The 27,701-nt window shown below is 51.2% G+C and overlaps 1 protein-coding gene across 1 annotated transcript; it reads left to right on the top strand.

Annotated features, from left to right (window-relative positions):
- Nucleotides 1-503: 503 nt before the first annotated feature.
- CCDC92B (coiled-coil domain containing 92B) lies at nt 504-17,577 on the top strand. Its single transcript, XM_036268913.1, has 4 exons — nt 504-547; nt 9,395-9,547; nt 13,947-13,994; nt 16,967-17,577. The coding sequence occupies exons 2-4, from the start codon at nt 9,418-9,420 to the stop codon at nt 17,551-17,553; spliced, it is 765 nt and encodes a 254-aa protein (XP_036124806.1). The 5' UTR covers nt 504-547; nt 9,395-9,417; the 3' UTR covers nt 17,554-17,577.
- Nucleotides 17,578-27,701: the final 10,124 nt, after the last annotated feature.

Here is a 27,701-nt window from a genome sequence, read left to right as displayed (position 1 = left end):
CCCGGGCGCTGTCCGCGGTGCTGATCCGGCAGCCGCGCCTGGCTCGCCAAGTGACTGGCGTGTTCCCCAGGTTTCCCTTCCAGCTCCCAGCCAAAGCCAGCTCCGCGAGTTCCAGGGGCCCGCCGGGGTCCTTAGACCCGGCTCCCGCGGCACTCGGGGCTCCCCCTCCCCTCTCCCGACAGCGCGCCGCCAGCCTCCCTTCCCCCCCCGCCCCGCCCACGGCCCCTCCCCGCCAGTTCCTGGTCCCTCCCCTCCCCCTTATCTCTCCCGCCCCCTCAGCTCCCCCCTACGGCTCGTTCGCCAGTTCCGGTCACGTTGCTGGGTGTTTACGCCTGGAGGCAGCCCCGGACCCCCCCACCTTGTCGCCCCGGAGCCCCGGGAACCCGGACACCACCGCCCCGCAGCTTCGAAGCAGCTGATGGCGCCGCAGCCGGGGCGGGCGCTGCGGAACCCCCGACGCAGCTAGCGTGGGGAAGAAGAGCTCCTCCCCCCACCCAGCCCGCGGACCCAGGGCTCCTCTGGCCTGTCGCTCCTTCTGGTCCTGAAGGTGAGGAGGCCTGTGGGCTTGGGGGGTGGGTGCCGAGGTGGCCCCTAGCGGGGAGCAGCGAGGCTGACCAGCTCCCCTGAGAGGGCTGGCGTGGGGCTGGGCACCGCAGCGCGCGGGAGGCAGACCGGACCCACGGGCTGCTGGCAGAAGTTGTCCTCCACTGCCCAGACTTGGGCCCTTCCCGGCCCTGGCGGAGAGTCCAGAGTAGCCGAGGTCAAGCCACCGCCACCTCTTGCCACCTCCTGCCACACACCTCTTTCTTTCTGCCTGTCTTTCCCTCTCCTCTAATACCTCTCTTCCTCATCCTCCTTAGTCTCCACATGCCCCCCCCCCTTCTCTGGGAGTCATATTGGAGGCGTAATCAGGGCAGAACATCAAGACTGAAGGGGGCGGGAGCTTCGTTTCCCCCATATATCCCTCTCCTGTGTTCCTGGATCCCCTGCTTTGCTGAGGTTAGAGGTCCTGGGGTCTTCAGTTGAGTGGGGAGCCATAACCTAGGTGTATTAGAGGAGGAGGGTCCTGGAGTGGAGAGGACCAGGAGACCCTTAGAGAATGTGGCTCCACCACCAGCCAAATGACCCCACCTTACAGTCTCAAACATTTGTCAAGAGCTGACTTCTTGTTCCCAACTCAAATCCCCAGGAAAGCCAAGAACTTGAGGTTGAGGGGAGTAATTATTTTTTAATACATGCACTTACTTTCCCTGGTGATTGCCAATAACACTCAACTCATTCTGCCTGTTTCACCAACATTCCTTGTGCTCCTGTTCCATGGAGACAAAGCCCTGCCCTCAGGAAACTTATTGTTTGGAGCAGAAGCCAGACACACACACACACACACACACACACACACACACACACACACACTACGTGGTGGAATGCTTGGGGAACATAGTAGCAGAAGAGAGTCATTTCCGCTTGGTGGGGGTGTGAGAAGACTTCCTGCATTTGAGCAGGGTAGCATCCTTAAAAGGTTTAAGGAGGCAAAGATAGGACAGGGAAATAGTAAATGAGGGATGTTCACAAGTATGAGGAGAGTTTGTTGTGATAGAAGCAAAAGGTAGTATCCAAAAGAGGAGAGGATCAGACTGCAAATGTGACTGCCTTTAGATTGTGAAGGGCCTTGAATGCCAGGGTGAGTGCCCAGTGGGGTGCTCCACACTGCCCGGGCACGGTCGGCCATGTATATTGGGCAAACTACTTAACCCTCTAAGCCTGTTTCCTCATCTATGAAGTGGATGTACATACTAATAGAACCTTTGATGTAGGGCTATTATGAAGATAAATGAACCAATATATGTAAAATGCTAAGAACAGTGCAAGCCATTTATTATTATAAGTATTAGTACCTGTGCAGTGATGACTATTATAAGTATTATTACCTGTGCATCGTGTCTGAGAAAGACTTTTTGAGTTCTTGCTTTCCTTCCTACCCCAACCCTCAGATTCAGGTAGTTAAGAGGAGTAACAACTAAGAAAAGTAAAGAACATTTTAATTCATTTATGTATTCATTTATTACCATGACTGTCCTGTCTAATATACCTTCCCTGGCAATTAGAATGATAAACATAAGTTCAGCATTCTCCTTGAAACAAGAAGGCATACTTAAAGGGTTTTAACAGAATCTGGGTATTGAGTGTTCAGAACAGCTCAAGAATATTTGTTGACTGAATAAATATTTGCAGTCCTAAAGAGAAAAAAATATATATTAAGAATGAAATAGAAAGTGGGACAAGAGAAGCGGTCAAGGGTGAGGGGTGGCAAACACTAAAAACTCCATGCAAGCAGAAAACAAGAGGCTTCAGTTCTGGGTCCTCTCCAGGCACTGCTTCTGCCTGACGGAGAGATGGGGGCAGCAGGGGCTCGGGGACATTGAGCAGACAAGGGAGGGGGAGTAATCAGCCACCCAAAAGAAGATCAAACTATAAAAGTAGTTCTCAAACTTTTGGTTAGCAGAAGCCTTCTCTCCAATGAATTTGTATACACAAGCCCATCATATAAAAGAAGGATAAAAACAGCAAAGCCTGGAGCCCTGCCCTTTTTCCCAACCCTTTTGGAAACATCTGAGACCCCTCTGCAGAATTCTGGGGCTCCATGGAGCAAATTTGAAAATCACTGATTGAGATGATTCTGAAGGCCCTTCAGAACCCTGAGTTCTATGATTCTGTACTTTCTATGGTCCTTCCAATCCAAAGAACTATAGGAACTGGAGAGGAGAGAGGACCACAAGTTCCTATTTCACAAGTCAGTGGTAGGCAGACAGCTGGGGAGGGAAGTGGGTACCAGGAAGCTCCAAAGAGATAAGCAGGAGGTGAAGTCTTTTTCAAGGATCAGGAGCTCAGGCCTTAGAGTCACAATTGTGCCAGGGTCAGAAGGTTCCTGCACCTGACACTGTGGCTGGAGACCTGAACACACAAGGTTCATCCCACCAACTTCCCCAAGGGAAAAAAATCTTTCTTTCTTTCTTTCTTCCTTTCTGTCTTCCTTTCTTTCTTCCTTTCTTTCTTTCTCTCTCTATCTCTTTCTTCCTTCCTTCTCTTTTTTCTTTCTTTCATTTCCTTCCTCTTTCTTTCTTTCTTTCTTTCTCTCTCTTTTTCTTTCTTTCTCTCTTTCTTTCTTCCTTCCTTCCTTCTCTTTTTTCTTTCTCTCATTTCCTTCCTCTTTCTTTCTTTCTTTCTTTCTTTCTTTCTTCTCTCTCTCTTTCTGTTTTTCTTCCTTTCATGAGTTGATTTGAGTTTATTTGAGCCAAACAGACAACATGCCAGAGAAGCAAGATCTCAAATGCTCCTGTAACTTTCTTTCAGACTGATGAGAAGCATGTCAAGAGTACTTAGAATTAAGTCTTTAAATTGTGAAGCCTGTGTTACAGGTCCTTTTTTATTCTTGGTGACAATTCTTTAAAATGAACATTTTTCATCAAGCTGGAAAACAAAACAGTAGGAGCACTGGGAGAAGGTGGACTGCAGAAACTGCACAGTTCCTGAGGTAGTCAGGACAGTGGACAGAGATGAGGGACCCTTCTCACTTTAACCCGTGAGGTTGAGCATCTCAGTCTGGGTGTGGGGAGAAGATGGAGCTGATAGCTCTTACCCCTTAGCTGCTGCTACTGGCCCAGACCTTGTCCTCACATACAAGGTCCTGACGCCGGGAGGTTCGAGGACTTCATTTCTATATGAAAACCTGACATTTTTCTGAGTTGGGTCTTCCAAGTACATGTGACTCCCCAGTCACACACACAGAGATCTGTGTTGTCCCTGGCTCCCCCTTGCCCACTCCACTTCCCGCCCTCCCCCTAAACAAACTAAACAATAACATCTAAGAAAGAATATTTGCCAAGATCGTTTGTGACCCAAATTTCTGTCCTGAGAAGAGCAGCCTGCTTAGTTGGAAGCAAATACTCAAGTCTTTCTGGGAAGGCATGGAAACAGCTGGTTGGCTCAGTCTGTCACTGTGGCCAGGGTCCGTCTCCAGGGCTGTGTGGAAAGGATTTTGACTCTTTTGAAACATTTGCATTTCAGCAGCTGGGAACAGACGTTTTCTCTCCATCTAAGCACAGGCTCACATGCCTTCATCTTCCAGTTCACACACAGCAGACGCATAGATTCAAGAGATGCAATCCCACACACACATGTGCAAGCACACATACATGCATTTCCTTGAGGCACGCACATGGGCCCAGGTGCACGTACAGACACGCAGGCACACATATCCCAACACAGACACAGCTCACCTGTTCCTCCCGAGTAACGCACCAGTATATTCCACTGCCCTCTTGACATCTGTTTCTCCCTGCCTGAGGTCTCTTGAGCATACCAAATCTAACATGTCTCAGGCTGGATCTTACCTTCTCTGTAAATCTGCCCCTCCACATCAGTTCATCCGGCTCCACAAATTCACTCATTCGTGCACTCTACAGATATTTACAGAGTATCTACTTACCAGATTCTGTCCTAGGCACTAGGGAATAAACCAATCTATCTTGTGCCCTGGCTGGTGTGTTCAGTGGTTAGAGCATCGGCCCACGCACTGATTCCCAGTCAAGGGCGTGTACCTGGGTTGCGGTTGTGGAATACGAAGAAAGGAAGACAAGATGACCCCTAATCATTGGTCCTGAGCAACTGAATGAAGAGGCAAATAGCAATGCTGATTATCCAGGTGGCGAACAGTAGGCAAGAGGTTTGCAGGAGCGATCACAAGAGTTCAGTACTGGGACTGACAAGTTTGAGGGACCTGTGAGAAATCCAAATGACATATTAGGTAGTCAGTCTAGTGTTCAGGGGAGAGCTAGTGTACCAGTCAACATAGAAATAGACTTTACAGCCATGGGATTGGACGAGATCGCCTTAGGAGTAGGTAGAGAAGAGTTCCAGTGTAAAAGAGGTCCAGTGTGAAAGGCCCAAACCAGAAAGTGGTTAAACATCCTGGACATCCTCCTCCCCATCGTGACTTAACCCAGCGATTTCCAACCAGTGTGCCACAAGAATTTTTAAAACATGCAATACCTGACTATTTAGACTGACAAATTAAAAAGTGACAACAGCCACCCTGGCCGGGTAGCTCAGTTGGTTAGAGCATTGTCCCAATACGCCAACGCTGCAGGTTTGATCCCCAGTCAGGCACATATAAGAATCTACCAATGGCCCTGGCAGGTTTGACTTAGTGGTTACAGCATCAACCCACAGACCAGAGTCACAAATTTGATTCCGGTTAAGGGCACGCACCTTGGTTGCCGTTCGATCCCTGGCCCTGGTCTGGATCATCCAGGAGGCAACCAATCCATGTGTCTCTCTCACATCGATGTCTGTCTGTCTGTCTTTCTCTCTCTTCCCCTCCCACTTTGTCTGAAAATAAAGGGAAAAATATCCTTGGGCCCTGTTTGGCCGGTTTGGTTCAGCAGTTAGAATGTCGGCCCACGAACCAAAGAGTCCCAGGTTCAGTTCCTGTCAAGGGCATATACCTCCGTTGTGGTTCGTCCCCGGCCCTGGTCGGGTGGTGAGGAAGCAGCCACCGATGAGTCTCTATCACATCGACGTTTCTCTCTGTCTTTCTCTCTCTCCCTCCCTCCCACTCTCTCTAATGATAAATAGAAAAATACCCTCGGGTGAGGAATAAAAAAGAGAAAAAAGAAAAAATATCCTCGGGTGAGGATTTTTTTTAAAAATGCAAATAATGTCCCTCACTGCCTAAAATCCTTTAATAATTTCCCAATTCACTTAGTATTAATCCAAAATTCTTAGCATAGTTTACAGACCCTGTGTGATGCTTCCCTTGCTAACCTCACTTCTTGCAACTCTCCCCCAATAATTTACACGGCAGCCTTCATCAGCATTTGGCAACATCCCTGTTTCTCAAGACAACCATGTGAAGCACTTAGCACAGAGGGCTTGGTGCATAGTCCACACTCAATAAATGTCACCTGTCATCATCACACCTCTGGGCTCTCACAAATGCTCTTCCTGTTTGGGATGCTCTTCCCGGGGCTCTGCTGACTACCTCCTACCTCTCCTTCAAGTCTTTATTACTTTTCTGTTGCTGCATAACAAATTACCACAAACTAAGTGACTTAAAACAACACAAATTTATTTTCTCAGTCTCCAAGGATCAGGAGTCTGGCACTGTTTACCTGGGTCCTCTTCTCCGGATCTCACAAGGCTGAAATCAAGACCAACTGCATCCTCATCTGAAGGCTCAACTAGGGAGGGATCCACTTCCAGGATCCCTTAGGTTGTTAGCAGAATTTAGGTCCTTGTGGTTGTAGGACTGAAGCCCAGGGTCTTGTAGCTGTCGGCCAGGGACCATCCCCAGCTACTAGGAGCCTTTCTCGGGTCCTTGCACGGAGCTTCCTCCATAGGCGGTCTCACAGCATGGCAGTTTACCCCTTCAAGGCCAGCAGCAGAATTTCGCTCAGGCTTCAGATCTCTTCCTTCATTCAATAAGGGCCCTTTGAACTGGCCTGCCCAGAATAATCTCCCTTTTGATGAACTCAAAGCAACTGATTAGAGGCTCTAATTACACCTGCGTCTCTGTCATAAACCTGATCACAGGAGTGAAATCTGTCATATTTACAGTCCCTCCCTCGCCCAGGGGAGGGGATAATGTAGGAGAGCATGACCAGCAGGGGCTGGGAATCCTGCGGACCCTCTTAGAATTCTGTCTGCCATGAGGTCTTGGCCTAAAATCACTTCCTTGAAGAGACCGCCTTTGAACCTAAATCTAAAATAGGTCCCACTCTATATTCTTTCACAGTACACTGTAGGTATCTCTCATGGCACCTGTCACAAACTGTAATTGTAAACTTATTTGTATTATTATTTGTGTGATGCATTTTTTGTTTGTTTGTTTCTCTTCCCTAAGCCCTGTGATCTCCATGAGAGCAAGAAGTTTTTTTTTTTTGTAATCCTCACCCGAAGATATGTTTATATTTTTTATTGTTACTTTTTGAGAGAGAGAGAGAAACATCAGTGTGAGGGAGAAACATGGATCGGTTACCTCCAATACACGCCCTAGCTGGGGATTGAACCCACATGACCTTTTGGTATACTGGATGACACTCCAACCCACTGAGCCACCCTGCCATGGTGACGGTAGGATTTTGTTTTGTTCATCAGTGTTCTCTGTGCCCAGCACAGCAGTCGGCAATAGTAACTCATTGAGCACTGGCCAGTTTGGCTCAGAGGTTAGTAGCATTGGTCCATGGACCAAAGAGCCGTGGGTTCAATTCCCAGTCAAGGGCACATACCTGGGTTGCAGGTTTGACTCCCGGCCCTGGTTGGGGTCATGCAGAAGGCAACCAATCAATGTTTCTCTCTCTCTTCCCTCCCTCCCTTCCACTCTATCTAAAAATCAATGGAAAAACATCCTCGAGTGAGGATTAACTAAAAAAAAGGAACTCACGCCCTGGCTGGTTTTGCTCAGTGGTTACAGCATCAGCAGCCCTCGGACCAATGAGTCCCCAGGTTCGATTCTGGTCAAGAGCACGTACCTTGGTTGTGGTTTGTCCCCGACCCTGGTCGGGTCGTGCAGGAGGCAACCAGTCGATGTGGCTTTATCACATTGTTTCTCTCTCTCTCTCTACCTCCCTCCCACTCTATCTGATGATAAAGAGAAAAAATATCCTTGGGTGAGGATTTAAAAAAAAGGAACTCACTGAATGAATGACTGATAAAGAAATGTGCAAATCAAGACATGGCTTCACCTCCTCACACATTTAACAGAGACCAGAAGGGGTGTGGCACTGATTGATGTAGGTCCTGGGACAAGTGCTCTACCCTTTTAAATCTCATTTAATCCTGTTACTATTAGTAGCCCTATCTGACATAGAGAGGGGAGAAAGGTTCAGAGAGGTTAACTTTCTCACCCAAAGTCACACAGCAGGTAACTGAAAAACTCAGGACTCAAACCCAGATTGTCCTCAGTGTAACTATTGCGAATCTTCATTGGATTCAAAAGACTTGGTTGGAGAATTGGGTCTGCCACCACTTACTGACCATGTGAACTGGCACGAGTTGCTTTGGCTCTGACTCTAAGTTTGTTTGTGAAATGGGGGTGGTCATACCTACTGAAGAGTGGCTGGCAGAAGTAAGATAATGGGTATCAAGTTGTTTAAACTTAGCAGACGGTCAGTAAATGCAGCAGTGATTCTCACAGGTCAAAAGGCCACTCTGCTGAAATGAAAGGCATATTTGGTTGGACCAGGAGGGTCAAGAGGGTATAAGGAGCCCAGAAAGAGAAGCCTATGAATGTGAGGGTCTCAGGTGGAGCTGCTTGGTGTGACCCTACAAGTAAAAGTCTGGACTTACAGAAACTTACATGGAAACCAACCTGGAAGGGACCATTTGCTGAACAGAGCATCCATCGGCTGGCTTCCGTCTCCACTGCACAGGGAATTCCTGGAACCGGTGGGGCAGGTCCTTCCAAAGCTTAGGGATTCCCTGGAGAGAAGGCATGAGCTCTGAGTCCTGGGCTCCAGAGGTCTGGGCCTCCACTGCCCTTGCCTCTGTCTCCCTAGGACACTCATCACCATAGGAGAGACTCACTGGGGAAGGGCGGGGCCGAAAGAGGGAGAGCTGAAAGGCCGGGCCATCCTTAGGATTTGGGGATGCAAGTCTCCCCTTCCCATCAGTGTCTTAAGTTCCACCATGGATTCACCACATGGGTCTCCTTAGCACCCTTTCCCATTCCTCTCTTAGAAAGGGACTCTACCTCCTGCCTTCAGCCCACAAAGTCCGTGTTGGTAAAACATTCATCAGATCTTCCTCCCCCAGGACTTGGAAGAGCCCAGAGCCCTGGCCTGAGGTTAAGTCAGAGACGTGGCATTGAACTGGGAGAGGGTGTGCTCAGAGCCATCCTGCTGCCCTGCCAGGTGACGGTCACCCCTGAGCCGGAATGCTTGCAGGGTGGCAGAGCTGGAAGAGACCTCAGGGTTCTACTCCCCGACTCCGTTGGCCATGAGCAAACCAAGAGCCCGGAGAGGAAGAGGCTTGCCCAGTCACACCACTGGTTAAGAAGCAGGCTAGATCCCATCTCTGTTTCTCTTTATAACTTTGCTGTCCCATTGGTTTTCCTCGTGGAAAAGTAGAAGAGGCCATGGGGCAGGGGAGTGAGGCCATTGCCCTCTGGGCCTCTGGCTCTTCATCTGTTAAATGAGAATAACTCTACTTCCCTGCCAACACTCGACTTGTTCATGAAGCTTTCTTTCGTGAGTAAATACAGGAGGAATGATCACAGTGGCAGAATGGTCCGCCCGGTGGCAATAGGACCCCAGATTGGAGGTGACTGTGAGGGATCTGAGGGTGGGCAGGGCAGTTGGGCCCAGAAGATGTGGGTTCACCTTGTCATCCTCCCCAGGTGGAGCCCAGGCCTGGGTTGCCATGGATACCGTGTCCCTAGAGCATCAGATCCAGAGCGTGCAACGCCACATCAGCTTTCTGAAAAAAGAGCAGATGACCCTGCTGCGGGACCTGCACCTGGAGATCCTGAGGCTGCAGAAACGCTGCTCAGGTGAGGCCAGGAGAGACGGCCGGGGGGTGGGGGCGGGGGCGGCAGAGGTGACCATCGTCTTCACAGTCATCATCACTGATGGGCTGTCCGCCGCGAGCCTCTCAGGATTCACAGCAGTCCTGCCGGGTGGCTGTTCATCACCCGTTTTTTTGAATGACGAAACTGAGTTTTCAGGGCAAAGCGTTCTAGTTTGGTAGCAGAGGGAAACCCGGGAACCATTCCTGGCCATTTCCTGTCCCTTTCTAACAAATATTCACCCAGCACCTCGCAGCGCTGAGAAGCCCGCAGTCTAGCTGCAGACACACACACACAGGGAGACTCTTAAGATAACGGACAAGGAGGAGGGCTGACAGGAGTTCATGGGCAGGACCATGTCCAGCTTGCGGTGGGCGTGACACGGAGGAGACCAGGTAGCCCGGGCCCCCCAGAGGAGGCTGAGTAAGATTTAGATATGCTGAGGTATTACGGGGGATGGAGGTAGAGAAGGCATTCCAGATGAGGGAAACAGCAGGGCAAGTCCGCAGGCAGGAAACCAGAAGTGTAGGGAAAGTCCTATTTGATGGGTAAAGCTGAGCTCAGAAGAGACTGGTGAGAAACACGGCTGGAGCCAGACCATGGAAGAGCTTGACAAATACCGGGACAGCTAAGAAGTCCGACCTGTCCGGGGGAGCGGGAGTCGCTGGAGGTTTCGAGCGGCATCGTGCCGCATTACGGAACTCCCCCTGGCAGTTTATGGAAGGTGACTTGGTGGGAGAGGGGCGTAGGGAGACTGGTGGCAGGGCCGATGGCATGGTCCAGAGGAGAGACAGGGATAGAAAGAGGAGGACCAGTGGGAAGCAGATGAAAGGAAAGGACTTGGCAACCGATTGGATATGTGAGCAGAACAGAGGAAGGCCCTGAGGACAAAGCTAAATCCCAGGCCTGACCTCACTCTTGGACCTCAGGCCTCAGCTGCCTGGCCCTCTCAGAGGCCTGGCTCTGGCCCAAGTGTTCACCCAGGCCGAGTCTCTAAGTGCAGGCTTCAGAGCCAGTGACTCACAGACCGTCTCACTGGAACAGCGCCACCTCCTCATTGGACAGGTTGGTAAATTGAGGCCCAGAGAGAATCATAGGATATGTTACTGGCAGAACTAGGATTAGAACCCAGACCTCTAGATTCCCCCTCCCTTGTGCCTCTGTGGCTTTCTGCACATTCTCTGCCCAGGATGGTCAGACTTCTGTCTCCCTTCCACCCCTGCTCATGGGAAGCTCTCCATTCCCCAGAGGAAACTGAGGTCCAGAGCGTCTGAGCAACCTGCCTGGTTTCTCACTTTGGCATAAAAAACTGGTAGTCCTGACTCAGCCCCCACAGCCTCCTCCCACTCCATATGCAGGTTCAACTGCCAGGCTCCCCGGACTCTCCCCCAAAGCCTGCATGGCAGCAGAGCCAGCCCCACACTGACTCACCCCTGCCTGATGCCACTTTTTGTTGTTGTTAATCCTCACCCGAGGATATTTTTTTTTTCCATTGATTTTTAGAGAGGGTGGAAGGCGGGGGGGGGGGAGAGAGAAACATCGATGTGAGAGAGACACATCGATTGGTTGCCTCCCGCACATGCCTGCCCAGTGCTGGGATTCAAACCTGCAACCCAGGTACATGCCCTTGACCCATGACCCTCCAGTGCATGGACAGATGCTCTAACCACTGACCCACACCAGTCAGGGCAGTTCAATGCCAGTTTTTCTTTTTTTTATCTGCACCCGAGGACATTTTTGCATTTATCCTCAGATAGAGCTGGAGGGAGAGAGGGAAGAAGAGAGAGAGAGAAATATCAATGCGAGAGAGACACATCGACTGGTTGCCACCCACATGACCCCAACCGGGGCAGGGAAAAACTGCAACCAAGGTACATGCCCTTAGCGGGAACCAAACCCAGGACTCTCTGGTCCACAGGCTGATGCTCTAACCACTGAGAAAACTGGCCAGAGCATGATGCCAGTTTTTCATTGCAGTAACATTCAAGGAAAATTGAGATGAGCAAACCCCAAGACCCTACAGTTGCTCCTTTAATTTCTTTTTGTTTTGCCCTCATTCTAAAGACCTGAGTCCTTCCACTCAGGACACAGGCCAGGATCCCAAGAAGTATGATAGGCAGGAACAGAGGGCCCTCGGCCCCCATCACCCTTCTCAGATGGGTCTGGGCCTGCAGCCTCTAGGTTATTGATTAAGGAGATAAAAATAACTCTGGGCTGGCCGGGGCAGCTGCCCTTGGGGCTAAAATGACTGGATAAGGCCCTCCCTCCAAGGGTGGGGGAGTGAGGAGAAGAGAGCAGAACAGAAGAGATTTAAAAAGAACATTCAAGAGGGCTCATGGGAATGGGAGGCCCACTGTAGGAGCCAAGGGGGCAGGGTGCTGGGAGAGCCTACCAAAAAGAGATGAAGACTCAGAATAAAGGGCTCGAGAGGTGCATGAATGTGTTCTGGGTGGTGGCGTGGCCGGCTGATAACAAGAACTGCCCCGTGTGTTCAGTACTGACTCAGCCCTGGGCTGAACCTTCTGTTTCTTTCTCCCGTTTAATCCCAGCAACAGCTCCCTGTGAGGCAGGAGCAATCTTATCCCCATTATGCAGATGAGAAAACTGAGGCTCAGAGAGGTGCTGTCACTGGCCCAAGGTCATAGTGTATCTGACCTCACAACATACTCATCAAAACTGAGGGAACTCTGACCAGAAGATAAGCAGGGAGATTTTTAAAAATAGTTTATTGATGTTTAGAGAGAGGAAGGGAGAGGGAGAGAAGGAGAAACATCGATGTGAGAGCATGACATCAATTGGCTGCCTCCTCACACCCCTTACCAAGGATTGCCTGGGAATCCAGCCTGCAAAGGGGGCATGTGCCCTGACCAGGATCAGACTGGCAACCTTTCGGTGCAAGGGAGCCACACTGGCCAGGGCTGAGCAGGGAGATTTGATAGATGGGGCTGAGGGGCCCAGCTGATGTTCATCTCCCCTCCCCCAACTCTTGTGGTTAAGGGCTGAGGAGAAACCAGTCCACAGGGAATTAGCCCAAGTCCCTGAGCTATGTTCCTGAACCTACTCCAGGTTCCCTTGAGCTACAATGCAGGGCCTTGGAGAAGGGGCCAAGTTGGCCCCAGGAAGCCCTGGGGGTGGAGGCATCAGAGTGCTCCCAGGGGCCCCAGGGATAAGGTTCAGGCTGCGGTCACAGCAAAAAAGCCTCGGCACCCCAGCTTTCTGTCTCCTAGCAGCAGCTGGCCTCCCCAGGGATGGTACCTCCAGCAAAGCCCCTGGGTGGGGGCAAACAGAAGACCCACAAGGCTGTCTCTGTAGGTACTGCCACATGGTGGTCCCAGAGACATGTTACCTTCTCCCACCCCCAGGTTCACACCTTCTCCCTCTGAGCGCCGACTGCACCCCTGCAGTACACAAAGGTGCTTCTGAGTCCGTGCCCTCATACAGGCAGCGGTGGCTCCCTCGTGCCCCTTTCCCAGCTACTGGTGGAATTGGGGGGGGGGGGGTTGGGGGGCTAACAAAATGATCAACTCAGCTGGCTGAGGGATAGGGCTTTCTGGGCTGTAAGGCATGGGGCAGGGAAGACAGGCGGCAGAGAGGTGTGACTGGGCTGCCAGCCAGTTCCCAGGAGGAAACTGCCCCTGCACTAGCGCCCTTGGCAGGCTCCTTGGCTGCCCGCCCCCTCAGCACGAAGCCACACACTTGGTACCAAGAGCCCTGCAGGCTTTCATCACCAGGTGGCGCTGTCCTCCTAGACGCCCTTCTCCCCACCAGGTGGAGCGAGTCGGAACTGGGCTGCGAGAGGGGCAGGGCTGGTGTTCAAAAAATAACATTGGCGTGACAATACTGGCTGTGAAAATAGTGAAACGTGTGTGTCCTATTGGTAAATAGCCACTACCCTGAGTCCCCCTCCAGTGTCCCCAAGCAGCCGATCCAGGCCACTCCAGCCTTCCTGGATCCACCAATTTAACCAGAAAGGGTCTGTGCCCTGCACAGTAGGGGGTCCTTCAGACCAACTCTGACTGGTTGGCATGTTAAGTATTTGTTCATCATCCTGGGAAGGAGCAAATACTTTCCTGCCCCAAAAGCAAGTCAGGCTCCTCAATCCCACCAGAGTTGAACTAACTCCCAAATCTCAGCCACAAAGCTTGCACTGGGAAGATCTCTGGGTTTAGAATCAGACAAATGAGGCTCAGGCTGTGCGTTGGCACCTCTGTCCATCTGTTCCCCTTGCTGGGCTGTAGTAAAATGGGGATGGGGTGATGTGGATGGTTCCTAAGGATCCTTATTGCCACTTTCATTGAGCCAGCATTCCCTGATCGCGCACACACGCGAACACACACACACACACACACACACACACGCTACCTTTTCTTTTCTCTTCCCCCAGAACTGACTCATGACCTGGAGATGAGAGAGGCCCAATCTCACCAGCAAGGTAAGAGAAGTATGACTGGTGGGGAAGTGCCATGAGGGCCCAATAGGTCATCTTTTCCCACCACTTAGAAGGACCCAAGCCTTCTCTGTCCCCAGTCCAGACTTGGGGACAGCCACTCCTCAGCTTGTGGAACACAGTGTGGGATGTCAGCCCCTCTTGCCCATTCAGCTGTATAACCCTGTGCAATGAACAGCCTGCACCACCATACATGGTGCCCTGTATCCATATTCCTGGCGAAAGCAGGAAAATGAAAGCAGGTAGGAGACAGTGTCCAGGAGGTCCTCCTGGCCAAATTCATTCCTCTCTGTGACCTACCTCCCCAATCCTTCCCATCCTTGCACAAGTGATTCTCACAGTCAGTGTCCATGTCCTTCCAGATACAGTGTCAAAATGCAACACAATGACAATATGGAGTCCCTTAGCCTAGAAGGGAAGAGAGACATGCACATTAGCAAATCTTTCATTTTACAGAAGCATGACTTCTTGCCAATGTAACAATTCCACTAAAAGATTACTTTTGAAGATTATTACTTCATCCATAAAATGGCAGGTGAGACGGGAAGATTGGTATTCATAGGTGTAGAGTTTCAGTTTTGCAAGATAAAAAAGTTCTAGAGATCTGTTGCACAACATTATGAGCATACTTCACATTACTGAACTGTACCCTTAAAAATTGATAGGGCCCTGGCTGGTTTGGCTCAGCGGTTGGCCTGCGGACCAGAGAGACCCGGGTTCGGTTCCCACTAGGGGCACTTACCAAAAAAATAAATAAATATTTTTTAAAAAATTGATGGGGCGGTAAATTTTATGTTGTTATTTTGACCAGAAATAAATTTTTTTAATGGAAGGGTTTGCTTTGCTGATCATAAGCACCAGATTGTATGATCTCTGAGAATTAGGACTGGGTAGTACCCATTGCCTCCAAGTACAAGACATATTACCTGCCACGGAGAGGGATTCCGTAAATGCTTAACTAAAAATGAATCCCAGAAATAGTATTTCTTAGCCAGGAGAGATTTAAGACTGGAGCCCCTGCCGTATTGATGTGCTGCTTATAGATCGGGAGCTATATGACGAAGGGTGAGGGGTGGGAAAGCTGGAAGTTTAAGGTAAGATGTTGGGAGCCCTACAAATTGCTTTGGGTATGTGTGCATAAAGATATAAACACTTCGAGCCCTGGCCAGTTTGGCTCAGCGGTTAGAGCGTCGACCTGCGGTCCGGAGAGACCCGGGTTCGGTTCCCGCTAAGGGCACGTACTTCGGTTGCAGTTTGTCCCCGGCCCTGGTTGGTCGTGCGGGTGACAGCCACTCGATGTGTCCCTTCACGTCGATGTTTCTCACTCTCTCTCCCTTCCTCTCTCTCCCTCCCACTCTATCTGTACAAAAAAGAAATGAAAAAAAATGTCCTCGGGTGAGGATAAAAAAAAAAAAAAAAGATATAAACACTTCGAGATTTGAAGGAATTCTGCCAACTTCTTGAAGTGGCAACTATGGACAATGTCTTGGTGCCTAGGTACTTGGAAGCAGGAGGTACACGTCCCAGACACCAGAAAAGACAGTTCTGTGACAACAGCAGCTTTCATTCCACCTATTATCCTTGCTCTGGACAGGCTTTGGGGGTCATCTGGGCTCAAGGCCCTGCCTCAGTGTCCTGGTTTTTATCTTTTCTCTCAGTGGGCTTGAGAGGTTTTTTGTCCTCTTTTTCTATGAAAATCACCAAGTGCTTTTCATGTCCACTCCAGAGTCACCTTTTACCTACTTGTCACCTTTCAGCAACATATGCCCCTACACTCACTCATATGTGCCAATCCAGGATACTGTTCTTGCTGAAACGAAGCTAACAATCCAGGAAGCAAGGGTCCGCAACTCAGAGGGTCAATTAGAATCACCTGGGAAGATTTAAGAAGTGCCACTTCCCAGGTTCAATCCCAGAGATTCCGATTCAACTGGTCTTTGGTAGGGCCTGGGAAATTTATTATTATTATTTTTTTTACCCTCACCTGAGGATATTTTTATATTTATCTTCAGGTAGAGAGAGAGGGAGAAAAAGAGAGAGAGAAATGTCGACGTGAGAGGGACACATCGACTGGTTGCCTCCTGCACAACCCCAACCAGGGCTGGGGATGAACCATAACGAGGTACATGCCCTTGGCTGGAATCCAACCCAGAGTTCATTGGTCCACAGACTGATGCTCTACCGCTGAGTCAAACTGGCCAGGGCTCAGGAAACTTTTTTAAAGCTCTCTGAAAGGTTCCAATGTATATCCTGGATTGAAACCCAATGCAATGGGCAAAGGCGAACAATAAAGTAAACCAAAAGTTTTAAAATGTAATAAACTGTCTCTCTACAGAACAAACTCCCCTCTCCTGCTCACACTGCCGGTTCTAACAAACAGTCCCTTGTTCATGCATGTCTCTGCCACAGGGCTTTTGCACCAGTCCTCCCCTCTGCCCTAAGCACACGCCTTTCCTCTCCTCACTACTTAACTCCTATTCACCTTTCAGATCCTAGCCCATGTCGCGCTTCTGCTGAGAAGCCTTCCTGGATCAGGTCACAGTGTCCTGTTAGTCGTGGCATTGGCACATGTCACATATGAATCTCACCTCTATTTGTAATTTTGCCCTATGCCTCTCCCACTATGCTTGCTGTAAGCTTCTTGTGGAATGTTTTCTTAGCCACCATAGCCAGTGTCTGACACAGTGCACATAGTAAGGGCTCAACAAATATGTGTGGGGTAAATAAATGGTCAGAGTTTTGCGCTTAAGCTGAAACCTCAAGAATTGGAGGAGCGGGCAAGCCGAGGGTAGGATAGGTGCAAAGGCCCTGAGGGAGAAATGGGAAGGCCCATGTGCCCATGGGGAGCGAGAGAGAGCGGGGCAGGACGTGTAGCTAGGGAGTCGCCGGGCTTAGTTAGGAGGATGGGTGAGCTGTCTGCACCATCACCTCCTCTCCTCCCCATCTCCCCTTTCCAGAGGCGGCGTCCCGGGAGCTGGAAAGCAAGTGCCGTGCGCTGGAGTCGCAGCTGGAGGCGCGGGCGGCGGCCAACTCGGAGCTGCGGCGGGAGGTGGCTCAGCGCGAGGCGCTGGTGTCCGCACTGCGCTGCAGCCTGCGCGCCGAGGAGCGGCGCTTCCTGGAGGAGCTGCGTCGCCGCAGCCACCGCGCCACCGTGCTAGGCACCGAGCTGCAGAAGCACACCGAGGCGGCCGCCTACCTCTCCTGCCAGCTGCACGCGGCACGCCAGAGACTGCAGACACCGCGCCTGGGCCCCGGCGCCGCCGCCGAGCCCCGGCCCCGCCGGCGCGCACAACGATCCCGCCGCCCGCCCGCTACGGAAGCCGCCGCCAAGGGTCCGGGCCGGGACTGGGTCGCCTGGGACCGCGCAGCCTGCGCCCTGGACGACGCCGACCCAATGCCCGATCCCGCGCTCTTCCTCTATGCCCGGAGGCCCCCGCGGTCCAGCGGCCGCAGCCCGCGCCAGCCGCCTACCCTGGAGCCCCCGGACCAAACCGACCCACCGGCTGCGCCCAACCTGCCCAGTGCGCCCGGGGCCCCGGAATAGGCGCGGGGCTGGCGGGGCGGCGGGGAGTGGGGGAGGCCAGCACCCGGCTAGGAACGGAGCCCGGGCCTTGCGGACAGGTCCCGGGGCCGAGGGAGCCGGTCCCTCCTCCAGGGATCCGGTCGAGGTGGCCCTGGCTCCTCCATCCCTTCTAACCGCCCCCGCCTTTTGTATTTCCCAACGTCTCCGAAGCTTCGAGCTGCCCTGCCCCGCGAAGGAGCTGCTCCGCGGGGCTCCGCCAGCGCACCTTTTTTGTGGAGGACTCGCAATGCAGATCCTTATCTGGTCCCCACCCTGCTCCTGGGAGGGAAGGGGGCGAGGGTCGCGCCCTGTCCTGGGAAAGCTGACAATCGTTTGGTGCGAGGGGGAAGGTTGGGCCGGCCTACGGAAAGGAACCAGGAACCGGAGTGGCACTTAGCACCCCTAGGCCTTCCAGCTCTACCCCTCCCCTCCCCCCGCGGCCTCCCCCAGCCCCGCACGGCTGCCCTTCCCTCCAAGCCTTCCTCCGAGGGGAGAGGCTCGGGTTCATGGGCTAGAGGCTGGACCTTTTCCTCGGAGCCGCTTCTCCTCCCCCTGCCCTGCTGATAGGTCCTTACAGGTGAGCACCTAACACTTTAGAAGAACCTCCTCCCAGAGCCTCTGGTGGGATGTATGGCCTGATGGAAGTTTGAACTTCTGGAAGGTAGCCTCACAGACCCTTAGGATCACGGACGGGGTTGGTGGCAGAGGCCAGTCTCGAGCTGTCTGCAGCGCAGTTCCTCCAGGGGTGCCGACAGGGATGCAGACTGGGAGCTGTGCTGGGGAAGTGAGGGACACTCCGGCCTATGCAGGGGCAGAACCTGCCTTCAGAAGGTAGCTGGGAACCTGAGTGCGCCCTGGGAGTTTTCCTAGTCCTGTTCATTGGTGCTAATTTTGTCCAGCTTCCTAATTAGCTGGGTGCACCCAGAGGCTGGAAGAAGGACACGGCTTCTTGGAAGTGGCCGTTGATAGAGGTTTGAGTTGGCTGGGGAGGGAGGCCCCCAGTGCTATCAGACCTGACAGTGGTGGGGTGCTCAGGGTCCTGTCTAGTTTGGGGAGAGGTGAAATGGAAAGGGTAACGCCCACCTGCTGGCTGCCTTTCCCCCCTGCTCCGCTCTCATGGCCAAAGGCAGTTTCCGGTTCAGCTCAATGCCCTCACCACAAGCCCAGCCTAGAAAGAAGACAGAACGCTAGAGCCTCCCACCCCCAAGCCATCCTTCCTCCATCCTTGGTCCTGCATTGAGTCCTAAGTGCCTGTGAGGTCTTCCAGGGACTGCAGAGGGAGGACACGGGGCAGGGAGAGGCCTTTACCTTACTCACAAACACCCCATCCTGGCAGGTCCTGACCCTGGCTGAGGCCGGGCATTCTGCATGTCACCCAAAGATCTTCGAGGTGAGCGGAGGCGATCTCTAGGGGAGATGAACCCTTCTGCCATCACAGCTCCCATGAAGAAGAGAGAGGAATCCCCAGGCATACCCTCTCTCATTACATATGTTAGTAGGATGGGAATCAGCAAGAAGCAAAACCGAGGAGCACACTCCCAGCCCACACAAACGCAGTGCCCTCCCCAGCCTGCCACACTCAGGACTGCTGAGACCACCGAGCAATAACCAGCTGGTCTAGGTGTCCAGCCACTGGGATGCAGAGGCCAAGGTGTGGGCACCCTTGGGATAGACAGTGCTCTCCAGTCTAACTTGGGCCACAGTGGTGGCCTGGGGCCCTTGCTGTGCCTGCCCCTGTCCCTCCCGTCCCCAGCTTCTGTGGTTGTGCCTCTGCCCTCAGTATCTCCTCTCAAGCGTGTGTAGCTCAGTGTTCCCTTGTCCTGTCACCTCCCTTTCACTGTGTGACAGGGTAAGGAGACCTTGCTCCTCTCGGCTGCACTCACCTGAAGGGGCCAGAGGACGGTGGAAAGGAGGGAAAGGGTGCCTCCCTGGAGATGCCCATCCAAACCCTCATCTTCCACAACCACACTTGGGTTGAACAGGGTGACTTTGTTGCGCAGATTCTTCTACAGAAATGGTGATGTACTTTATCCACCCGCCCACTAAAAGCCATAGCTACGCCACCTGACCTCCCCACAGCTCTATAGCAATAGCCCTCTTCCCCCTTCCCTCCTGAACTCAAAGCATCCATCTGGGGACCCCTACCAAACCCCCAGCCCAGGGATCCTCAAGTGACCTGCCTTCCTCTCCCCAAGTGACCCCCATCAGCACCTCCCAGCTTCTGTCCTTCCAACAACCAGAGATAATGACACTTAATTGTTCGTGGGGTGGTTGGAGATCCCCCAGATGAAAGGTTCTGAGTGCTGGGGCGGCTGACTCAACTCTCAGCCTGGGAAAGGAAATAAGACAACCCTTCCCACTCCATTGAGCAAGCCGGAGGAGGGGCTGAGGCAGACACAGGTTTCCAATTTTAACAGACTTTCCCTTTCCCCATCCCTCTCCTGGACTAGAGACTCCTCTCCACCCCTCTGCCCTGCCCCAGGTTTGGAACAAACCCTAAGGGCGGCAGAATGGAACGAGAGTCAGTGGCCTGCCCTTGGCCTCAGGACCTGGGGGTTGCCCTGCCCACAGCTTCTGGCACTCCCCCCTTCCTAGCCTGGGGGACACATCCTGCCAAAGGAAGACCCCCTTCCACAAACCCCTGCAATGTTTAGGTGACTAGAAGGGAAAGGGTTGTTTCTCCTCCCCCTTCTCTCCTCTTCTCTGCTGCACAGATCCCCACTGGGGCAGGGCCATGTTGAATGGACAGTCAGGGGCCCTAGTTGTAGCTCCAGCGTACCCCATGTGTGGGCGGACCCAGGAAGGAAAGCTGCCCACTCGCAGGGACCAGTGGGCAATGCAGTGTGCAGATCTATACCCCCACCTCCCCATATCCTATCCACAGCAGACTTCAGTTTGGGGAACCAGTTCAGGGCTGAAATGGGGTAGCCCTTCCCCAAATCAGCAGCAGAATGGAGTCCTCCTTTGTGGAGAGGAAGGCGGCCTGGGGTGCAAAGTAGCATCTCAGTGCCAAGAGCTGGGGACCGCGAAGCACTTGCTCACTGAGATGCCAGCCTTGAATGGGGTCGGGCAGGGCAGGGCAGAGGCATCCTGCTCCACATTCTCTGTTGGCTGTGCTTTTTACTCCAATGCTTTTCAGAGTGTATTTACTCACCCACAGAAATAGAGCCCTGTGCTTTAAGGGTGACTGTCATATGCCTTATTCTTAATAAAATATCTGAAAAACACAAGCCAGACCTCTTCTCTGTGGGCACTCCACCCCACCCCACCCCTGTTCCCGCAGGTGTGGGGGAGGATGTGGAAGAGATAGAGAGTGGTTTGGGAGTCAGCCAGTGGGTTGGATGAGGCTGGAAGCGGAGACTCTGGAGTCCCCCTTGGTAGATATTTCTCACATAAAGCAGAAGGCACTCATCTGAGATGTCTCGATGCTTGGGCTAGCCCTGTCCCTCTCTCCATGTCACTCCGATTCAAATGAACAAATGAGACCTTGGATCAGAGACTCCCAGCTAGGGTCGGGAAGGCTAGATTGGAAGTGCTCCATGCCTGGAATTGACCATTGTCTTAGCCTGGAAGAAATTCTGGTATTCTGGCATCTTTGGCCATGTTGGTCCCCTTCCTGGTCACCAACCCCATCTGACACCCACCCCATCTGATCCAGCTGCAAGAAGCCCAGCATCCCTGGTAAGAGCCGTTTTCTGATCCTCCACCACTTGCCGGTTATCCTGGGACAGCAGTTTGACAGCTCAGCACACCCAGCACCCACAAGAATTCATGCCTATACGTTTCAGTGTAGGTCTGTGTTGTGGATGGCTCTAGGACAGTGATTTTTCAACCCATGTGCCATAGTAGGCACACTGGCATGCCGGTTAATCCTCACCAGAGGATATTTTTCCATTGATTTTTAGACACAGTGGAAGGGAAGGAGAGAGAGAGAAACATCAGTGTGAGAGAGACACATCGATTAGATTAGTGGCCTCCTGCCGACCCAAGCTGGGGATCGAACCTGCAATCCAGGTACGTGCCCTTGACCGGGAATTGAAGCTGAGACTCTGATTCATAGGCCATTGCTATAACTGATGAGCCAAACTGGCCAGGGCTATGACACACTTTTTAAAGCCATTTTAAGTTGAATTTTAGTGCTTTGCGAACTTCAAGAATCCCGGTGATATCCAAGAATAATCACTGGAGGAAAAATAAATGGACACCAACAAGTAAAATCTGAATAAAATATTCACAGAGCTCTGGGGAGCGAGTGACCACTTTCAGTCACCAGGACTAAGAAGGAGTTTAACAGGCACAATAGTATCTGCATTTGACTTCGTAGACATGGGATGGCTTCCACATCTGTCCCCATGACACTTCTCCCAGGGAAGCTGGCGTAGAGAAAAGGTAAGTGACTTGCTCAAGGTCACAGAGTGAAGAAGTCAGGGATGGGGCTAGACTTGAAGTCACATACTCAGTGTATCTGGGTGGAGCTGGCGGGCAGGCCCAGTCTGCCCCATCTCAGTTCCTTGCTCCAGCCTCTGAGGATCAAGTTTGAACCCAGGATGGGCCAGGATCAGACCTGCAGCAAGCCCAGGAAGTATGGCCCAGGTCGCTACTTGTCCCTGGCCTTTTATCTCCTGGGGCAGCTAGGATAGGGAAGGCCCAGCCCTGGATAAACACCTGCCCAGAACTCTGAGGTTCCATGTAAAATTCAAGAAAAAGGAAAGAGCCCTGGCTGGTTTGGCTCAGCGGTCAGAGTGTTGGCCCGTGGACCAAAGAGTCGTGAGTTCAACTACGGTCAAGGGTACGCACCTTGGTTGGGGTTCAGTCCCCGGGCCTAGTTGCTGTCTTGCGGGAGGCAGCCAGTCGATGTGTCTCTCTCACATCAATGTTTCTCTCTCTCTCCCTCTCTTCCTCTCACTCTATCTGAACATAAATGGAAAGAAAGAAAGAAAGAAAGAAAGAAAGAAAGAAAGAAAGAAAGAAAGAAAGAAAGAAGAGAGAAGACAGGGAAGGGAGTAAAGGGATTGGTTTTAGGGTCCCCCCATGGGCCCCTGGGGGTGCTCTGTTGAACCCAGACAGAATCACAGTGCGGGGTGAAGATGCACAATGCCAGCATTAGATAACTCGGAGATCATCTATACAATCCCCTCATTTTGCAGATCGGGGCACTGAGGCCTAGGGCATCTTGCTGATTGTCCTCCCGTCCCTCCTGGCAGTTCTGCCCACACAGGCTCGGGGTTGAGGGAGGGGGACCATCTCCTCTCTTATGGGTCCCTAGAGTAAGGCCAGTGAGGCAGGGGGCTCCCTCCTGCTATCCAGGGGTTGGGAATTCTGAGGAGAGGGGAAATAGGAATGCCCGGCTGAGTGGGTATAGCCATCATAACAGTAATTAGGAAGGTGGGAGGATTTAAGCAGGTAATTACGTAGGCTAGGTCTCAGCCTCAACAAACCTTCCCCTGTACTCACTCAGCATCTTTCCCCAGGGGCCCTAACGATGGGGAAACTGAGGTGCTCAGGACTACCACCAGACAGCCCTGTGGATGGGGACTCTGCAACAAGAGCCTGGTAGGGAAGGGGAAGAGGACCCATGGAAGTCAAGTTACAGGCTCTAAGGCTTCTGGGACTGCTTAGTCACCAGCAGCATGCTGACCAGTAGGCACTCACAGCCCCTGACCATAAGGAGGCCAGGAGAGGCCAGTGCCTTTCCAGGGTTCAGCCTGGTGTGTCTCAGCCAGGCGCTGTGAAAATAATCTGAAGCTTAGGATACAAAGGTCAAATCATACAGTACACAAAGGGGATATCTACAAGGAAAGCCCAGATATAAATAATGATGGGGATCAAAGGTTAAAGTCTGGGTTGCTAGAAACGCTTCCCCCTCAACATTCTGTGGAGCCCTCCAGGGACTGCTTGGCACTCCCTACACCTGGGTCATCCGTTGAACCAACAAATGAGCATTAAATACCTACTATACATTATGCCCTGGGAAGATGCGGGGATACCCAGATAAGTAAGGTATGGTCCTTTTCTTCAAGAAGCCCCCTGGTCTATCAGCTGGACTCCTCACTTGAGAACCAGACAGACCAGTTTAGCAGTCTTGGCTTTTGCCCACTGATTCTTTGTCATTATTAATGGTGGCCACTCTCACTCTCAGAAGTGTCCTGGTTTGAACGATAAACTATATGATCACCTTACCCATAGCACGATAGATAGGCAATGGTAGAAATAGTCAGGGAAAGTGGTGGGAGGAGTTGTTGTTAAGACTATGATAAAAAGACATTGATGGAGAAAGCCTGAAAGCAAGAAACAATCTGTTTAACATGTGATCAGAGGTCAGACCACCTGACCATAGAGAAAGTGGTCAGAGGACGACTTAAAAAAATGTTTTATATTGCCTGGGCAGTGTGGCTCAGTGGATTGAGCATTGTCCCATGGACTGAAAGGTCCCGGTTCGGTTCCCAGTCACGGCATGTGCCCAGGTTGTTGGGACATGCAGGAGACAGCCAATCAGTGTTTCTCTCTCACATCTATGTTTTTATCTCTCTCTCTAAAAAAGTCAATAAAAACATATTTAAAAAAAAAGTTTTCAAAAAAAATTTTACTGACTGGTTTTACTCATATTTATTTTAATTTATTTATTTTTAGAATTTTTAGAGAGAGAGAAAGGGAAAGAAACAGCCATTTGTTGTTCCACTTATTTATGCATTCATTGGTTCTTTTTTTAAATTTTTTTTAATCCTCACCCGAGGACATTTTTCCATTTTTTGTTCAGATAGAGTGAGAAGGAGAGAGAGGAAGAGAGAGAGAGAAACATCGATGTGAAAGGTACACATCGAGTGGCTGCCACCCGCACAACCAACCAGGGCAGGGGACAAACTGCAACCGAGGTACGTGCCCTTAGCGGGAACCGAACTTGGGTCTCTCTGGACCGCAGGCCGACACTCTAACCGCTGAGCCAAACCGGCCAGGGCCACTGGTTGATTCTTGTATGTGCCCTGACCAGAGACCAAACTCTCAACTTACAACCTTGGTGTATACGGACAATGCTCTAACCAACTGAGATACCCAGCCAGGGGCTATTTATTGATTTGAGAGCGAGAGAGAGAAACATCAAGTTGTTGTTCCCCTCATTCATACATTCATACATTCAGTGGTTGATTCCTGCATGTATCCTGAACGGAGCTGAACCTTGCAACCTTGGCTCAGTCAACCAACTGAGTGACCCAGCCAGGGCAGACAATGGCTCTTTTTATGTGTATCTGTCTCCTCTTCCCCAAGCTGGCTGCCCACAGTGTTAAAACTGAGCTATGCTTCTGGTTATGAGAAATGTTACCAACATGGAAGAGGCTTCCAACTTCAGCTACACTGAATTTGGTATAATTCTCCAAAGTTCTTTAGTTTCATGAATAAAAACTAAGTAGCCATCAGTCAAGAAACTGGTTAAGCCCTGGCCATTGTGGCTCAGTTGGTTGAATGTCTGTTTCATGCACCAAGAGGTTGCTGTTTGGATATCTGATCAGGTTGTGGGCCCAATCCTCAGTAGGGGGCATACAAGAGGTAACCAATTTAGGTTATTTCTCTCCCTCTCCCTTCCTCTCTCTAAAATCAATAAAAACATTTTTAAAAAAGAAGAAACTGGTTAAAAGAATTATGGCATGCCCTGACCAGTCTGGCTCAGTGGTTAGAGTGTCGGCCCACTGACCTAAGTATGGAGGGTTCAATTCCTGGTCAAGGGCACCTGTTTGGGTTGCAAGTTCGATCCCCGGCCCCTGTTGGGGTCATGCGGGAGTCAGCCGATTGATGTGTCTCTCTCACATTGATGTTTCTCTCTCTCTCTCTCCCTCCCTCCCTCCCTTCCATTCTATCTAAAAAAATCAACGAAGAAATATCCTTGTGTGAGAATTAACAAACAAACAAAACAAACAAACAAATCAGGGTGAAGAATAACAGGTATGTTACCACTGTGTAACTCAAGGGATACACACACACACACACACACATACACTTTGATATGCAAATAATATCTCTAGAAGAATATTAAAAAGAGGATAACCTTGGTGGTCTGGAAAGAAAAACTAGGTGTCTAGGGGCAGGTGGGAAATTGCACTGTATAATCATTTATATTTAATGAAGTTTGAACCATGTGAATTTATTACCTATTCAAAATTATAAGCAAAATTAAAATGTTTAAAAAAGAAAACTAAATAAGTGAACAAGTTCCTAGAGTTCCTCCTTCTGTGTCTGCCCATATGATTCCACTGATTTGCTTATTAGAATCCTTTTTACTCTTCAAAACTAATTTCAGAGAAGCCTTTTCCAAGAAGTCCACCCTGACTGCTTCCTCTGAATAAAGTAGCTTTCTCTCAAAGTCTTTTTTTAAATCCTCACCTTACCTGAGGACATTTTTCATTTTTTGTTCAGATAGAGTGGGAGGGAGAGAAACATCGGTGTGAAAAGGACACATAGAGTGGCTGCCACCCCCACGACCAACCAGGACCAGGGACAAAGGACAAACCACAACCGAGGTATACGCCCTTAGCGGGAACCGAACCCGGGTCTCTCTGGACCACAGGCCAACGCTCTAACCACTGAGCCAAACCGGCCAGGGCTCTCTAACGGTCTTTATTCTGCAGCTTTGTACATGAAGTTGCTGTGCACATCTCACTTTATCTACCAGACTGAAACTTTTCCTGGCAGGGACTGGGTCCAGTTCATCTCTGATCTTCCTGTAGCACTGAGCTCTTGCAAGTGCTACCACCATCTCTTTCCAACAGCTAAGCATGGCTGGACAGACAGGTATTTTTGTTTGACAGAGGAATCAACTGAGATTCAGTGGCATGAAAGTCAAGAGACTTGCTTAAGGTTACAAAAAGAGAAAAGGTAGTGGTTGCAGGATGCAGACTTCCAATCAAATCCAGTGATAGATTAATTCACTACCCTGGCTTCCTGCCTTCGAGGTATACCCTGTAGTCTTGCTTTTATTTCCAGTCTTCTGGTGCAATAGTCCTAACTCATCTCACACTAGTCTAGCTCAGTCCCCCTTAGCGCCCTCCCACCCCACCTCACACACTGCAGCAGCCACAGCATTTCTCACTTCTCTTCCTCCTGCTTAAATGCTCAAAGCATTTCACTGGCTCCTCTTCCCACCACCTGTACTCCAGCACAAAGTCCACTCTCTTTTGCAATTTATAAGGCTCTAGGGCCTGCCCCAGCCCACCTCTGCAGCTTCATCTTCCCACTTCCCATTAGATCCTAGAAAATGTCAGGAATATGCCTTGAGTGCTTCCCAATGGCTTCCTGGGACTGTGCACGGAAGACCCCATTCTCTGCTGCTGGAACATGTCAGTTCACTGGCAAGACCTAGTAAAATGTCACTTAGGCAGCATTCTCTGACCTCATGTCTTAGTCCTCACCAAGCCCACAACACCTGAAAAAATATGAACTACTGTTAAGTGTCCAGGCTGTAGATGTAGCCTGACCCAGCTCTACTTCTTTTTCTTTGTGCAACTTTGGTCTCGGCTTTCTCCACTGTAAAATGGGGAAAATGTACCAGCCAAGAAATGAGGACTCATCTGGTGGGGGTGTCAGGACAGCTGGCAGGAAGGAGCCTTTTGTGGCTCAGGACAAAGTTTGTTGGGTCCATTTCTAACAATTCACCACCATTTGTCATTCTCTAGCCCTGCCTCTGGTGACCAAGACCTCGGCTGCCCTCCACCCCTTCCTCAAGAAGCCGGTGCCCCACCCCTTCGGCCTCAAAGGACAAACTTGGGGAGGAGGGTGCTGAGGGTCACTTTAATATCGCAGATTAGAGACCGCGTGGTCATTTGGCAGATTTGCAATTGGAAGCAGAGGGCCATTGGGGGAGGGAACGGTTGGCAATGGCAGTCTTAGAAGAGGCTCCACTCAAGGTCAAGGTGCCCGCCCAACAGGCAGCAAACCGCAAGGACTTCTCCTCGAAGCCACGCCCCTCCAAGGGGCCCAAAGCTTCTCTCTCCTCTGAATCAGGGTACGTTCCCTTTAAGGCGTTCGGGAAAGTCACCGCGTTGGTGGCCGGCCAACCAGGCACGACGCGTTTTGTTCCTCGCGGGCCGCCGTGGGCCGGGTCGGGCGAAGAGGCGGGGCAAGGGAGCGGCGGTGGGGTCAAA

The sequence above is a fragment of the Molossus molossus genome, unplaced genomic scaffold, assembly GCF_014108415.1.
Source record: "Molossus molossus isolate mMolMol1 unplaced genomic scaffold, mMolMol1.p scaffold_m16_p_19, whole genome shotgun sequence".
Taxonomy (NCBI): Eukaryota; Metazoa; Chordata; class Mammalia; order Chiroptera; family Molossidae; genus Molossus; species Molossus molossus.
The sequence above is the reverse complement of the archived record's forward strand: the minus strand, read 5'-3'. Positions and strand labels throughout refer to the sequence as shown.